This window comes from Antedon mediterranea, chromosome 9, assembly GCF_964355755.1.
Source record: "Antedon mediterranea chromosome 9, ecAntMedi1.1, whole genome shotgun sequence".
NCBI classification, from domain to species: domain Eukaryota; kingdom Metazoa; phylum Echinodermata; class Crinoidea; order Comatulida; family Antedonidae; genus Antedon; species Antedon mediterranea.
In genome coordinates, this window is record NC_092678.1 from 549,348 (window position 1) to 565,607 (window position 16,260).

The 16,260-nt window shown below is 37.0% G+C and overlaps 2 protein-coding genes across 2 annotated transcripts; both read right to left on the reverse strand.

The window, feature by feature from the left end:
• Nucleotides 1-1,600: 1,600 nt before the first annotated feature.
• Nucleotides 1,601-10,575, reverse strand: LOC140059319 (melanocortin receptor 5-like). Its single transcript, XM_072105196.1, has 3 exons — nucleotides 10,364-10,575; nucleotides 7,605-7,801; nucleotides 1,601-3,025 (listed from the first exon to the last, which is right to left on the reverse strand). The coding sequence occupies exons 1-3, from the start codon at nucleotides 10,573-10,575 to the stop codon at nucleotides 2,118-2,120; spliced, it is 1,317 nt and encodes a 438-aa protein (XP_071961297.1). The 3' UTR covers nucleotides 1,601-2,117.
• Nucleotides 10,576-10,877: 302 nt separating this feature from the next.
• On the reverse strand, nucleotides 10,878-12,053 carry LOC140059320 (adenosine receptor A2a-like). The gene has a single exon (XM_072105197.1). It carries the CDS (start codon nucleotides 12,051-12,053, stop codon nucleotides 11,178-11,180), a length of 876 nt encoding a protein of 291 aa, XP_071961298.1. The 3' UTR covers nucleotides 10,878-11,177.
• Between the last annotated feature and the right edge of the window lie 4,207 nt (nucleotides 12,054-16,260).

Genomic DNA, 16,260 nt, shown 5'->3' on the forward strand with positions numbered 1-16,260 from the left:
CCCTTTTCATTGAACGTTCAGTTGAAGTAGAGACTGATTACGATGTAATAAAGGCAATCAAACAAAATTATATCATTTGATTCTAATATGTCTCAAATATCGTTATTTTATTATTAAAATACCATTGTTTTGATTGTAAAATGTTTAAATTTCGGCCTAGAAATAAGTGCGTCTTATGCATCGACTACATAAAAAATACTAATATTTCAGTCTCCGTTATGGGTGCGTCTTATACACAGGTGCGACTTGTACACCGAAATATACGGTACTATTTGTTTTTTATGTTTATAGGATAAGAAATTACTTAAGGGCCTAATATAATATACTTTTTTGCAACAATAAAGCTGTATTTCATGATCAGTACTACTAACTTCCATACTGTAGGCCTACTATATAATTTCTCTGCATAACCCAGATTTTAGTAGGTAAAAAATGTCTCTGTAAGCTTATTAAAACAACCAAAATTGCTCTGAGAGCCAAAGCTTCCAGGGGGCTTCGCCCCCTGGACCCCAGCCTACAGTTGCTCGCTGCGCTCGCAAAATACTTGGTGTCAAGAAAACCCCCCTCTCATGCATTCTGGCTACGGGCCTGCACATATAATGGCAATATAGATGCCAGCACATATAATGGCAATATAGATGCCAGCACATATAATGGCAATATAGATGCCAGCACATATAATGGCAATATAGATGCCAGCACATATAATGGCAATATAGATGCCAGCACATATAATGGCAATATAGATGCCAGCACATATAATGGCAATATAGATGCCAGCACATATAATGGCAATATAGATGCCAGCACATATAATGGCAATATAGATGCCAGCACATACAATGGCAATATAGATGCCAGCACATACAATGGCAATATAGATGCCAGCACATATAATGGCAATATAGATGCCAGCACATATAATGGCAATATAGATGCCAGCACATATAATGGCAATATAGATGCCAGCACATATAATGGCAATATAGATACCAGCACATATAATGGCAATATAGATGTCAGAGCACATATAATGGCAATATAGATGCCAGAGCACATATAATGGCAATATAGATGCCAGCACATATAATGGCAATATAGATGCCAGCACATATAATGGCAATATAGATGCCAGCACATATAATGGCAATATAGATGCCAGCACATATAATGGCAATATAGATGCCAGCACATATAATGGCAATATAGATGCCAGCACATATAATGGCAATATAGATGCCAGCACATATAATGGCAATATAGATGCCAGCACATATAATGGCAATATAGATGCCAGCACATATAATGGCAATATAGATGCCAGCACATATAATGGCAATATAGATGCCAGCACGTACATATAATGGCAATATAGATGCCAGCACATATAATGGCAATATAGATGCCAGCACATATAATTCAGGGACACTTTGATGTTGGGTCGCCCGAAGGTACTGCTGTTATCCAATTCCGCCAATTGCTAAACAAAACATCAGCGGTGACTGTGGTTCTTTACATTATTCGACCGACCTATTTGTGACAACATGTTTGTGATTTATTATAAGTGCTTTGTGAAATAAAAACATAAATTTTAGTAATATTTTATGTTCATTACAGTAAGACATTGTTTAATATCATATTAATTACTCCAAAACTCTGTCAACACTATCAAACTTTATGTGACAAACAAATATGATGTGCCCATGGACATGATGATGTCATATCACTACCATATTTGGGCAGATTACACTTTTTTTTATCACATACAGTTTGATAGTGTAGACAGAGCTTTAGTAATCGAGAGTAACAACACATGGTAATATGTGGTTCTTTAATACATAATACAACATGGATATGCACAGCAGTTCCTCATATTATGACGCATTCTATGACGTCATTTGCACATTGCAATAGGCCAAGTATGTTACAATATTCTTACATTGCTAACAAAAATATATTTACACTAATTATGTATATTACTAGTACATAACAGTAACGTAAAGATAAAGATCTTTGGTATTAGGAAAAAAAGTTTCCCGCGTCTCAACCGTTGATGGCGCTATATCGCTAAATCGTAATTTGACAGTTAAATATCTATTTAGTTTCTTCCTTAGTTTTTATATTTTCAAAATACGTTTGAATTCTCGTTTAAACTCTCGATTTCGCACAGAGTAAACAAGAGGGTTCATGAAAGAATTGGCGTACAACAAACCGACAAGAACCAAGTCCACAGTTGCAAAGATAATCGAATCGTTTTGATGGCGATAGTACGAAATTGTTGAGTGTATATAGTAAACGGTTATAGGAGCAAAACATACGAAAAACATTGAAAATATTATGATGCTTGTTTTCGTAGCTCGCATTTCGTTCTTGTTTGCGCGTTCATTTTCACCAATAACACGAATTGAGAAAATGCGTCGTTCCTGGTTTTTGGCAAGTTTGTAGACGCTAAAATGTAAGGCACACAAAACAAACAAGATGAAACAAATGTACATAGTTTGACTTAAATAAAATATTTTTCTTTCGACAAAGAAAAAAAAATATGAAGCCCATGCAGCGACGCATGTTCCGGAACCCCAGGCAAAAACTATCAATTTATCAATACGCCTATTTGGAAGGTACTGCGCGTGACGTAACGGATACTTCACATTGACGTAACGTTCGATTGCGAGAATCATTAAATGCTGTTCAGATATGAAAACCATCCACCACGAGCTGCCGCTAGTAATTACGTTTAAAACCGAATTCCCGTGAAACAAATTCAACGTCAAATACCACTGAATACTGAGTATACCGCTAATAAAATCGACAACGCTGAGACTTAGTTGTATTCTCCACACTCCATTTTCATACATCCTTCGTTTGATGCAGACCCACATCACCAGTAAATTACCACAAATTATTAAAATTGACATGGACATCCAGAGTACAACAAGCGACGAATGAAATGTGTAAATTATAACAAAAGTAGTTTTATTTTGTACGTCAGTCATTTTCGCCGTTGTTATCCTTCTTACGATGCCGCCTCAACGGTTACGCGCGCGTCAACGTAACATCTGACTAACGCAGGCGCGGCCTATATCGGTCGTCTTCTGTGCTGTGTTTTCCGAAACAGGTCTCCCACCAGGTTGTTTTCCTATATGAAATAGTTGATGCACCATTCGGAGTTTTCCTCATCACGATTATTCTGTTTTGTTCGCAACTATCTTGTCGCCTCAACGTTCAATATTGTACTGAAGAAAGATAATCGATTTCTGTCGTCAATATGTAGCAGCAATTATTAAACTTGTAATGTTTGTTCCAATAATATTAGAATTGCAATGCACACTATTCAAGTAGGGAAATATGAAGTACACGTCAATCATATTTTGTTGAAGTTGTCACTTTTTAGATCGAAATTAAGTATTGGCGTCAATCATCTCGAAAAGTTAATAAACTAATACGTTATACTACTTCAAAGCACTGTTTTATTCAACCGTCACTTGTGATTGGTCAAATTACTAGCGCAGCTACATCTTGTGTTGTTGCGTGTGCATCTTGTGTTGTTGCGTGTACGTCTTGCGTTGTTGCGCGTTCGTCTTGTGTTGTTGCGCGTACGTCTTGTGTTGTTGCGTGTGAGTCTTGTGTTGTTGCGTGTGCGTCTTGTGTTGTTGCGTGTGCGTCTTGTGTTGTTGCGCGTACGTCTTGTGTTGTTGCGTGTGAGTCTTGTGTTGTTGCGTGTGCGTCTTGTGTTGTTGCGTGTGCGTCTTGTGTTGTTGCGTGTACGTCTTGCATTGTTGCATGTGCGTCTTGTGTTGTTGCGTGCGTTGTTACCAACAAACGTTAGGAAGCTTCGATTTTGAGACGCCTAGCACTTGCGATGTCGACATATATGAAGGTACTATATTCACAACGTTGTGTTTTGGTCGATTCCAGGTCACTGTGACTTTTCATGGATTATGTTATCACAGAAAACGGTATATAACTACGAATTTTAACCGGGTTATTGTGCAGTTCTCCGACGATCATCGCGCGAATCGAAATTTATTCAGAGATGGACGACGACATCAAAAGAATATTAGGTCGTCGCAAATGAATGCTTTAAAATTGTAGAGGGAATTTCGTGGAGGGGAGGGGGAGAACACGAGGGGAGAGGAGAGAACACGAGGGTGGGTACACGCAGTTATTATTATTTATTTTAGAGGGCATTTCGAGGAGGGGAGGAAGAGGGGAGAACACGAGGGTGGGTACACGCAGTTATTATTATTTATTGTAGAGGGCATTTCGAGGAGGGGAGGGGGAGGGGAGAACACGAGGGTGGGTACACGCAGTTATTATTATTTATTTTTTAAAAACCACTTTCAACTGTCTTTTAAATTCTCGGTTTCTAATAGAATAAACAAACGCATTCATTGCTGAATTAGCGAACACGAAAATGTCAAGAATTAGTTCCAAGATGGAAGGATTATGGAGACGTGCGTCACTTCTTATTACTATACTTAAATTGTAGATGGTAATAGGTAGATAACAAACAAGAAACATTGTGAAAATGATAATGCTTGTTTTTGTCGCTCGGATCTCTTTTTTCTTGTTCGACCGATGGTCCACGGAACATGCGAGTGACGAAATCTTGAGTTGTTGCTTTCTTGCGGCCGTATATACATTATAATGTAGTACGAACAAGATCACTAATATTGTAACGTTAACAATTAAGCTACACACATAAAATGTGTGTACATCTATATAATAATACACGCTTGACATGAACATTCCAATACACATTCCCCATAACCACGCAAACAAAATGAGTTTATCTATGCGTTCGTTCGGTAGGAGATGCGCATGACGTAATGCATACGTCACGGCTACGTAGCGCTCTATAGCCAGAACCATTAAATGTTGTTGAGATACGTAAATCATGGTGTAGGCGCTTCCAGTCATAACCAACCTTACAAATATAGAGGTACTTTTAATGTTAAACCCTAGCAACCATTGAATACCAAAAATGCCCGTTATTAAGTCTACAACGCTCAGACTTAGTTGTATACGCCATATACCATTCCTATATAATCTTGATTTCGTAGAAACGTAGATGACAAGAAGGTTTCCAACAATTACGATGAACGATAACAAAAACCAACATGTAGAAAACAACGTGTGATCTGTCACGAGGTCCACAGACGTTATGTTGTACATTTTAAACCAACAGATTAGAAGAGAGTGTTAAACTGCCAACGGACGAACAGACAAATTAATACTGTATCAGAAGAGATACATTAAACGGTTGTGTACGTGATGGTGAGCACTGTGGATAGAGTTGGCGCGCAAATGTGTTCTACAATAGCTCCCTCAGCATATTGTTATCAGATGGTTGATGACCCTATCTTATCACCGTTCAATTTTCTGCTGAGGAAAAGAAATCGATTTTTGCCAATCTGTAGTAGACTGCAGTCATTACTAAAATTGTCCCTTGAAGTAAGGAAATATGAAGTAGGTCTACACGTCAATCATATTTTGTTGAAGTTGTAATTTATTAAATCGAACTTAAGTATTGCCGTCAATCATCTAAAAAATAATGTTTTGCTCAAGTTAAACTAATTCATAAATTAACAGTGTGAATTAACATTCGCTTGTGATTGGTTAGATTCCTAGCGTTGCGTACGTGTACAGGGCGTCTTTGCGCGCACGCGTCGGGATCGACCGGGACTCCCAATTTTGCGACGACCTACATAATACGCCGTCGTCATATTGCGGTACTATTCGCATACATACGTTGAGTTTGGTTTGTCAATTGTCAATTTGTTCATCAATTCCAAGTGATGGCTGGATGATGTTATTACCGTGACATTACCGCATGGACTACGTATTACCGTGACATTACCGTATGGACTACGTATTTAACCGCTTTTGTTGTGTAGACCACCGTAATCACATATCGAAAATCGATCGACAACGACTCTAACATTTATTTATTATTATCTATTTTTTTAAAAACAATTTCAACTGTCTTTTAAATTCTCGGTTTCTAATAGAATAAACGAACGCATTCATTGCTGAATTAGCAAACATGAACATATTAAGAATTAGTTCCAAGATGGAAGGATTCCGGCGACGTGCGTCACCCCTTATTACTATACTTATTACTAAATCGTAGATGGTAATAGGTAGATAACAAACAAAAAACATTGTGAAAATGATAATGATTGTGTTAGTCGCTCGGATCTCTTTCTTTTTGTTCAACCGATCGTTCACGGAACATGCGAGTGACGAAATCTTGAGTTGTTGCTTTCTTGCGGCCGTATATACATTATAATGTAGTACGAACAAAATCACTAATATTGTAACGTTATAAATTGAGTTACAAACATAATATGTGTGTACATCTATATAATAATACACGCTTGTTATGAACATTCCAATACACATTCCTGATAACCACGCAAACAAAATGAGTTTATCTATGCGTTCGTTCGGTAAGAGATGCGCATGACGTAATGCATACGTCACGGCTACGTAGCGCTCTATAGCCAGAACCATTAAATGTTGTTGAGATACGTAAATCATGGTGTAGGCGCTTCCAGTCATAACCGACCTTAAAAATATAGAGGTACTTTTAATGTTAAACCCTAGCAACCATTGAATACTCCAAATGCCAGTTATTAAGTCTACAACGCTCAGACTTAGTTGTATACGCCATATACCATTCCTATATAATCTTGATTTCGTAGAAACGTAGATGACAAGAAGGTTTCCAACAATTACAATGAACGATAACAAAAACCAACATGTAGAAAACAACGTGTGATCTGTCACGAGGTCCACAGGCGTTATGTTGTACATTTTAAAACAAAATGACTACAATCAGAAAACACAACTCAAATGTCACACGAGCGTGTCATAGTTCACGTGCCCGTGCGCGCACGCAAATTAGCAGCGCCAACTTAACGTATTCCCTAATCTCCTACTAACAAAACTGTTCGAACTTGATAAGATAAGCTGCTTACAATAGAAAATGTCAAACCCAACCGTGATCTTGATATCCACAAATCAATGCACTCAACGTTTTGATTACGTAAACAACACGTGAACAATTTTAACCAATCATGACTGGCACACTGAAAACTGTTGTGCGCACGTCATTGTGTTGCGTCCTAGTGGGAGGAGTCAAGCTTAATATTCTGCTTAGTGTTTAAATAATTGTTTCAAATGACTGTTAAATTCGCGATTACAAATGGAATAAACGAAAGGATTCGACATAGAATTGGAATATTCTAGACAGATAAGAACCGACTCTAAGAAGGACAGATGTAACGAATAGTTTGGCATTGACTCAGACGAAAATATGGATACGTAAATATGGTATATAATCAATGGTAAATATGCCAACAAAAACATTAAGACTATGGTAATGGTAGTTTTCGTTGCCCGAATTTCTTTTCGGCGGTGTGTCCTTTCGGTGGTAATAATATTGTTTGAAAATATTTTATTTTGCTGTGTTCTAGCGATCTTATACACCGTAAAATGCAGCGTACTTAAAATGATCAACACTAACAAGTTATAAAAACCATGGCACATAAAAAACATGCTCTGATGAATATAGTAGTAACTGGTAGCCGCAATTGTACCGATACACGCTCCTGATATCCAGGCGAAAAGTATCAGTTTATCGATTCGTTCAATCGGTAGTAAGGTCGCATGACGTAACGGGTATGAAACTGCTATGTACCGTTCAACACCAAGAATAAGTAGATGTTGTTCGGAGATCAAAGCCAACCACCACACGCTACCTTCAACGAATGACAACACGGATACGTTGATATCTCTGCAACAATTATAAATTAACGGGATGTTAAAGGCAATTAAACCAGTCAACAAGTCAACAATGCTAAGGCTAAAATGTATTCGCCAACTCCCTCTTTTATACATTTTATGTTTTAGAGTAATAAAAATCACCATACTATTTCCGAAAACGACTAAAAATGAAGCAATTGTCCAATAAGTGATAAACAATGGTTTGGTTAAAATACTTGTAGATGTTTCGTTGGAAACCATTGTAACAAGTTGAATGTTGAGCTGTTCTTAACTCTCAATCACTATCAACAGGCACACCAATATCTACTATATCAGAACTCAGAAAAGTTCGATTCATTTCTTCATTTTCTGCTTAAGTATGTATGCTTAAGTGGTATATTGTGTTACTAACAAGATGACGAACTCAGTTATATTCTTATATCAGTCTGCCAATCACAATTAGCTAATATCAATATGGGTCTAGGATTGACATAAGTAATTTTAGTATAAGATGTAAAAATGAAAAATCAAGTAAATTTCAAAGTTAAACACAAATCTGAAGTTGCAATAACATGACGACATCTGTCAATCAAAAGCAATGGTAATTAGCAATCTTTAATAATGTTGTACATCAGTCAAAATCAATCAATATCATTATTTAAATAACTACTTCACTAAACTTTCTCTGTTTAATATGAGGTATTTCAATAGAGTTATTATAATAGAGAGTGACAATGACAGCTCTACACCACTAAATCAACTATTTTACAAGACACAAATCTGACGCGCGCGCGCATGCTTAACGCGAACGTCAAGATGATACCGTAATTAAAAATATCCAACAGTTCTTCTATAGAATGCGTTTTCACGTCACGATCTGTTAAGATTGTTAAAATACAAAATATGATGTAATAATATTATCAATTCGTGTCACCGTTAATATACATTTACATTTATTTTTTCGCTCTTGGCGTTCCTTAAGCTTGGTTCCCACTAGAACGTAACGCAAGGACGTAAACGCAACGCAAGCGTTTTAACCAATGACAAGCGAAGTTATAGACAGTTAGCAATCACAAGCGAATAAGCCATCGCTTGTGATTGGTCAATTCACTTGCGTTGCGTTACGTCCTTGTGTTGCGTCGCTAGTGGGAACCAAGCATTTCGCGTACGCTACGTAATCATCAAGTAAGCTTGGTTCCCACTAGAACGTAACGCGAGGACGTAAACGCAACGCAAGCGTTTTAACCAATGACAAGCGAAGTTATAGACAGTTAGCAATCACAAGCGAATAAGCCATCGCTTGTGATTGGTCAATTCACTTGCGTTGCGTTACGTCCTTGCGTTGCGTTACGTCCTTGTGTTGCGTCGTTAGTGGGAACCACGCTTTATGACGCATTCTATGACGTCATTTGTACATTGCAATAGGCCAAGTATGTTACTATATTCTTACATTGCTAACAAAAATATATTTACACTAATTATGTATATTACTAGTACATAACATGACAGTACGTAAAGATAAAAATCTTTGGTATTATGAAAAAAAGTTTCCTGCGTCTCAACCGTTGATGGCGCTATATCGTTACATCGTAATCTGACAATTAAATATCTATTTAGTTTGTTCCTTTGCTTTTATATTTTCAAAATACGTTTGAATTCTCGTTTAAACTCTCGATTTCGCACCGAGTAAACAAGAGGGTTCATGAAAGAATTGGCGTACAACAAACCGACAAGAATCAAGTCCACAGTTGCAAAGATAATCGAATCGTTTTGATGGCGATAGTACGAAATTGTTGAGTGTATATAGTAAACGGTTATAGGAGCAAAACATACGAAAAACATTGAAAATATTATGATGCTTGTTTTCGTAGCTCGCATTTCGTTCTTGTTTGCGCGTTCGAATAAGCCATCGCTTGTGATTGGTCAATTCACTTGCGTTGCGTTACGTCCTTGCGTTGCGTCGCTAGTGGGAACAACACTTTAACGTCAGACTTGCGTAACCCAGCTGCGCAAGTGCAGAAGTCAGATTCCGCCAGTTACTAAGGAAGATACCGAATCATCGATTTTTTTCCTTAAAAAGCTTGGTTTAAACATCTTCTTCAAATGTTGATTAAACTTTCGATTTCTGATGGAATAAACTAACGGATTCATGGCGGAGTTAGCGTAGTGTAGACACATAATAAACGATTCCAACATGCTAGCCTGACGAGTGTATCTCGCTTCAATGGTTGTTGACGTGCACAGGTAAAACTGGTAAATGATTAATGGTACAAAACATACCAAAAACATCGAAAATATGATGACTGTAGTTTTTGTAGCCTGCGCATCATCCTTTTTATTAGCATCATTCACCGGGGATATTTTCCGTTGCTGTGCCTTAGCAGTTTTGTAAACTATATAGTGTAGTAAGCTTAACACCACTATGACCAAAGCATCGTAACTGGTTTGGATTAAGTACGACAGGTTTGCGTCTAAGTGGTAGTAGACATACACAGAGACTGTTTTGACGGCCAGTCCGAATCCCCAACCAAAAAACAGTATGATTTTATCGACGCGCGCGTTCGGCATGTATTGCGCGTGGTGTAACGGATACGTAACGGCAATGTAACGTTCAAACGCAATAATTAACAAATGCTGTAGAGATAACAACGTCAGGATACATGTACCACCTTCAAGAATGGAAATCGCTAATCTGGTCTTTTCAAAGAATATAAAAACGACTGAGCACATCAAACCAACAAAACCAGAAAGTAAATCAACAATACTAAGACTAATCTGGATCCGCCATGTTCCATTCTCGAACATTCTCTTCTTGACGGCAACGTAAACCACGAGAGAATTTCCAGAGATGATGACCAGCGACAAACAAACCCAAAATGTGAAAAGCAATGGATGGTTTAAACGACGAGCCATATGAACACTCGCTGTTTCGTTGCTGTATTCCATTTCAAATAAATTGAGTACGGTACTTAAGTCGTTAGTGTACCACTAGCTCACGTTCTCTGCACGCAGAATTAAATGAACGAAAACTGAAACATGACGATCAATATATATAATATTAATATGCTATAGTGACTTTAGCTATACAAAGTTGATGTAACAAATTAGTTAGGTCTATGTATTTAAGAAAAGTCAAAGGCTCCAATCAAATTCGTTAAAAACAAGTCCAACTAGAGAAACGTCAACTGCCACAAATCAGTCAATCAGATATCAGTTCCACTCTTTGCTCCAACCACGCACACCAACGCGCACACGCACACCACCGCGCGCCATCCGATATACGACCGCTTAATCTTAAAATAGGTCTATATCAAATAATATTCATTTATTCGCAATCTCGAATTAGTTAATTAGGAATACAATTTGAATAAATGTTGTTCTCACATGCCACCAATAGTTAGCTTGTTTCATATTCTACAGATATCTTTCAACTGTCGGCGAAACTCTCGATTCCTCATACAATAAATAAACGGGTTAATAGCCGAATTAGCGTATAAGCAGAAATTTAAAACATAACCAAATGTTTGAAAGGATTCATTTTGCATAGGCCTATTAAGCGCCGTCAATATAATAGATAATGAGTTGAATAGGATTGTTGGCAGCAAACATACTATAAACACAGCGCATATTATAACACTGGTTTTTGTTGCTCGTGTTTCATTTTTAGGTCTAATAACTTTTCTGTTTATTATTGGAACATTAACTGTTATTTTCGTTTGCTGTGTTTTGGCCACTTTGAACACCTTGTAGTGCAACACGCACATAACAGTTACCATAGCAATGATGTACAAAAATTGTAAAGTGTATAAAATAAATTGGTCAACGTAAAATACGATGGTTAAACACGTACCAATAAATAACGCCGTCACCCAAGAAACAACTAACAGTTTATCAACGCGCGCGTTCGGCATGTACTGCGCGTGGTGTAACGGATACGTAACGGCGATATAACGTTCGGAAGCAAGTAGCAGCAATTGATGTAGAGACATAAAAGTCATTAACCAGACAACACATCCAGTTACTGTCATTGGTAACGAGTTAAAAGGACAAAATATTGCAACGATTGACCAATTTAGACCAATTACACCTGTTAAAATATCGACGAAGCTTAGGCTTAGTTGTATTCGCCAGGTAGGGTGTTCAAACAGCTTCTTTCGCGTACAAACATACACAACGAGTACATTCCCTAGGATGATGACAATCGACAAACAAATATAAAATGCCAAGTATGTTTTAGGTGTACATAACACATCATTTGTTGTTTGGTTGTTTACTTTCTCCATAAGTAGTTTGCAGAAACAATTTTGTAATCAATAAACAATAATACCGTTGAATGTTAGTCTAGAATGGCGCTTTAAAAGTAATCGCACACAGCAGTTTCACAATGTCCGTTTGTAAGACTATAACTCATAATACACATTCAAACACATCAAGTATATTTATCAGAGATGCCACGCAATATTACGGTAGTCATCGATATTGTTTTGTTTTGCTCTTCAAAATATTCAACGAAATTAAATCCTGTTTGTCAAATTGACATGTGACAACGGGAATGTGTTTTCTATTTTGGCAAGTCGACGATTATGAACATGTATCGTTACAGCTGACTGTGTTTATGCTCAATAGAACATAGTATCTCTAGGCCTAGTTGTTGTTTTTTCCAATATTAAGCGTTCGTATCGTTCGTTTATGTCCAAAATAAATTAAATAAAATTTGGATTTTTTTCATCTGGTTTTTTTTTGTTTTTTTAGATTTTAATATTTTTCTTTAAATGTTTTCGAAATCGACTATTTCACACGTCACCGACCATAAGCAGCCAAACACACCTGAACTTAAGTCAGTTGTGGCTAGGCTTAACTGAATTCGTTTGGTCATTTTGGTGTATAATTTCTTCCTATAAACAAACGCTAACATCCCACCTTTTGCTCAACCACGCACACGCACACTACGGCGCGCACACGCCACCCGATATACGACCGCTTAATCTTAAATAGGTCTTAATAAGAAATAATATTCATTTATTCGTAATCTCGAATTAGTTAATGTACAGTAGGCATACAATCTGAATAAATGTTGTTCTCACATGCCACCAATAGTTAGCTTGTTTCACATTCTACAGATATCTTTCAACTGTCGGCGAAACTCTCGATTCCTCATACAATAAATAACCGGGTTAATAGCCGAATTAGCGTATAAGCAGAAATTTAAAACATAACCAAAAGAGTTACTGGTTTCATTTTGCATAGGCCTATTAAGCGCCGTCAATATAATAGATAATGCGTTGAATAGGATTGTTGGCAGAAAACATATGATAAATACGGAGCAGATTATGACACTGGTTTTTGTTGCTCGTGTTTCATTTTTAGGTCTAATAACTTTTCTGTTTATTATTGGAACATTAACTGTTATTTTCGTTTGCTGTGTTTTGGCCACTTTGAACACCTTGTAGTGCAACACGCACATTATAGTCACCATGGCAATGCTGTGCACAAATTGTAAAATGTATAAAATAAAATATTGGTGAACAACATAAAATACGATGGTAAAACATGTACAAATAAATAACGCTGTCACCCAAGCAACAACTAACAGCTTATCAACGCGCGGGTTCGGCATGTACTGCGCGTGGTGTAACGGATACGTAACGGCGATGTAACGTTCGGACGCAAGTAGCAGCAAATGATGTATAGACACAAAAGTCATTAACCAGACAACACATCCAACTATTGTAATTGATAACGAATTAAAAGAACAAAATATTGCAACGATTGACCAATTTAGACCAATTACACCCGTTAAAATATCAACGAAGCTTAAGCTTAGTTGTATTCGCCAGGTAGGGTGTTCAAACAGCTTCTTTCGCGTACAAACATACACAACGAGTACATTCCCTAGGATGATGACAATCGACAAACCAATATAAAATGCCAAGTATGTTTTAGGTGTACATAACACATCATTTGTTGTTTGGTTGTTTACTTCCTCCATAGTTTGTAGAAACCGTTTTGTGTGCAATACACGTTCACTTAGTCTTTCTTGTTCTTTGTGAAGAATTACGCTTTAAAAGATCCTTAAGCAGTCACAGCAATTTCAAAATGTACGTTTATATGACTATAACTACATCACGTATGCTATCACATAACTCATCAAGTATATTTACACCAGAGATGCCACGCAATATTACGATAGTCATCGATATTGTTTTGCTCTTTAAAATACTGAACGAAATTAAATCCTGTTCGTCAATTTGACATGTGTGTTTTAAAACGCGAATGTGTTTTTTTTTGCAAGTCGACGATTATGAACATCACAGATAGAAGAACGCGATGTTTATAGCGCCCTCTTGAAATATTAAAAGTTTTTGAATTAACTAACTTATCGTTACAGCTGACTGGGTTTATGTTTCTCCATGATAGAACATGGTACCTCTAGTTGCTATATATAGCGTCCGTTCGGTTATTTCGTTTATGTTCAAACTAAATAAATTAAAAAAATTTTTTTCATCTAGTTTAAGACAACAAAAACTGAATAAATTCTTTGTTTCTAAAGGAATAAACAATTGGGTTCATACCGGCGTTGGAATATGACCAAATAAGGAATATCTCTTGCGCGTCAGTTAATGCTTCTTCACTTTGCATATTGTCAGTAACATTGATATACAATGACGTTATCAAAAGCGGTAAGGATGATATTGCAAACGCACCAAACATTATTAATGTTGTCTTTGTTGCTTTGTAGTCTTTTAAGCGTTTGGATTTTATCACGTGACTCTCAACGAATGCAATTTTCAGTTGTTGATTTCTCGCTTTTAAGTATATAATTAAATTGAAAAGAATGTGTAGCACCACAAGAGCAATTTGTAATGTTGATGAAATCATCATATACTGTGAGCGGCCGATGACAGGCGACAGGTAAATGTCCATTACTACAATAGCTAACGCTAAGATGACCGTCCACGCAAGACCAACGTCCACGACGCGACTGGACATAAGTCGGTGGTGTTTAAATGGGTGCACGACAGCTACATAACGCTCTGTCGTCAACAAGCCTAACTGAAATTGTGATGTTAACATCAAACACACTAATATTTTTCTTAAAATGTTTTCGAAATCGACTATATCACACGTCACAGACCATAAGCAGCCAAACACACCTGAACTTAAGTCAGTTGTGGCTAGGCTTAACTGAATTCGTTTGGTCATTTTGGTGTACAACTTCTTCTTAACAGAAACGATAACGACACATGCATTTCCGATGATTACCCAAAATGAGATGACGACCCAGATTGTCGTACTCGGAACAGAAGGACACCCTGTGCTAGTTTCATTCATTATCTTTTCGTCGTTAAATAACAATCGGAGATAGACCAATGTAAACGGAACTTAACTGTGTTGGTATCCCAGTTTAATTCATGAACTTCTCGTCCATTAAATAACAATCGGAGATAGACCAATGTAAACGGAACTTAACTGTGTTGGTATCCCAGTTTAATTCATGAACTTCTCGTCCATTAAATAACAATCGGAGATAGACCAATGTAAACGGAACTTAACTGTGTTGGTATCCCAGTTTAAATTCATGAACTTCTCATCCATTAAATAACAATCGGAGAAAGACCAATTTGAACGCAACTTAACTGTGTTGGTATCCCAGTTTCATTCATCCTCTTCTCGTCCGTTAAATGACAATCAGAAATACACCATCGTGAACGAAACTTTCAAAACTAAGTTTTGGTGGTCATGTAAGTAAATACTTTATTATGTGATTCCTATTGTCTATACATAGACCATACGACAGTTGTACAAAAATGCCAATATTAGCGTTTTCGGCAGTAGGCCTACACAGATGCATTTAGCAATAATTACAGAAAAAAATAATTAGTTGTAGGCCTATTACAAAATCGAATTAGATTATCTCATCAAACAAGCGAACAAAAAAAGTCCATGTTACAAGAAAAAAAAATCTAGTCACTGAAGCAAACATATGATTGACATATAATATAATATGAATTGACTTGTTAATAATGGATGAACCCAAATCTGATTGGTCTTTTTCCGTCCATCACACACTTAAGATAACAACCGGTCAAGTTTCCAATCAAATTCAAATTAAATCACAATTATAATTGCCATCTATACATTGTGGCATATCGCCTCAACAACCATGGAGTTATTATACCTACATACTCTAACCAACAACTAACTACCTGACAAAGAACACTACCATTGGGATACCTCTATACAGGGGACATCATATTCATGGACCAAGCCCATCCCCTCCCCCCTCCCCCGCCCCAATTAGGAGGAACGGACATCAATGCGGATGTTTTAACATTACAGACAACCTCTGAAGGATGGACCACTCTTACTCAGCGGTGGTCAGTTTCTTTGGTCAGTTTCTTTGGTCTTGAACTTTATGTGCTATACTATACTACTGTAGAACACTAAACAACACAGCATTTGTCCAAAACACATCTTTACTAAAGCTCT

Coding starts and splice junctions, on each gene's coding strand:
- LOC140059319 (XM_072105196.1), bottom strand. CDS start 10,575: ATGTTCGAGAATGGAACATGGCGGATCCAGATTAGTCTTAGTATTGTT. Junction 7,802..10,363: donor GAACGTTACATTGCCGTTAC/GTATCCGTTACA, acceptor TAATTGTTGCAG/AGATATCAACGTATCCGTGT. Junction 3,026..7,604: donor GATATCAGGAGCGTGTATCG/GTACAATTGCGG, acceptor GTAACCGTTGAG/GCGGCATCGTAAGAAGGATA.
- LOC140059320 (XM_072105197.1), bottom strand. CDS start 12,053: ATGGAGAAAGTAAACAACCAAACAACAAATGATGTGTTATGTACACCT.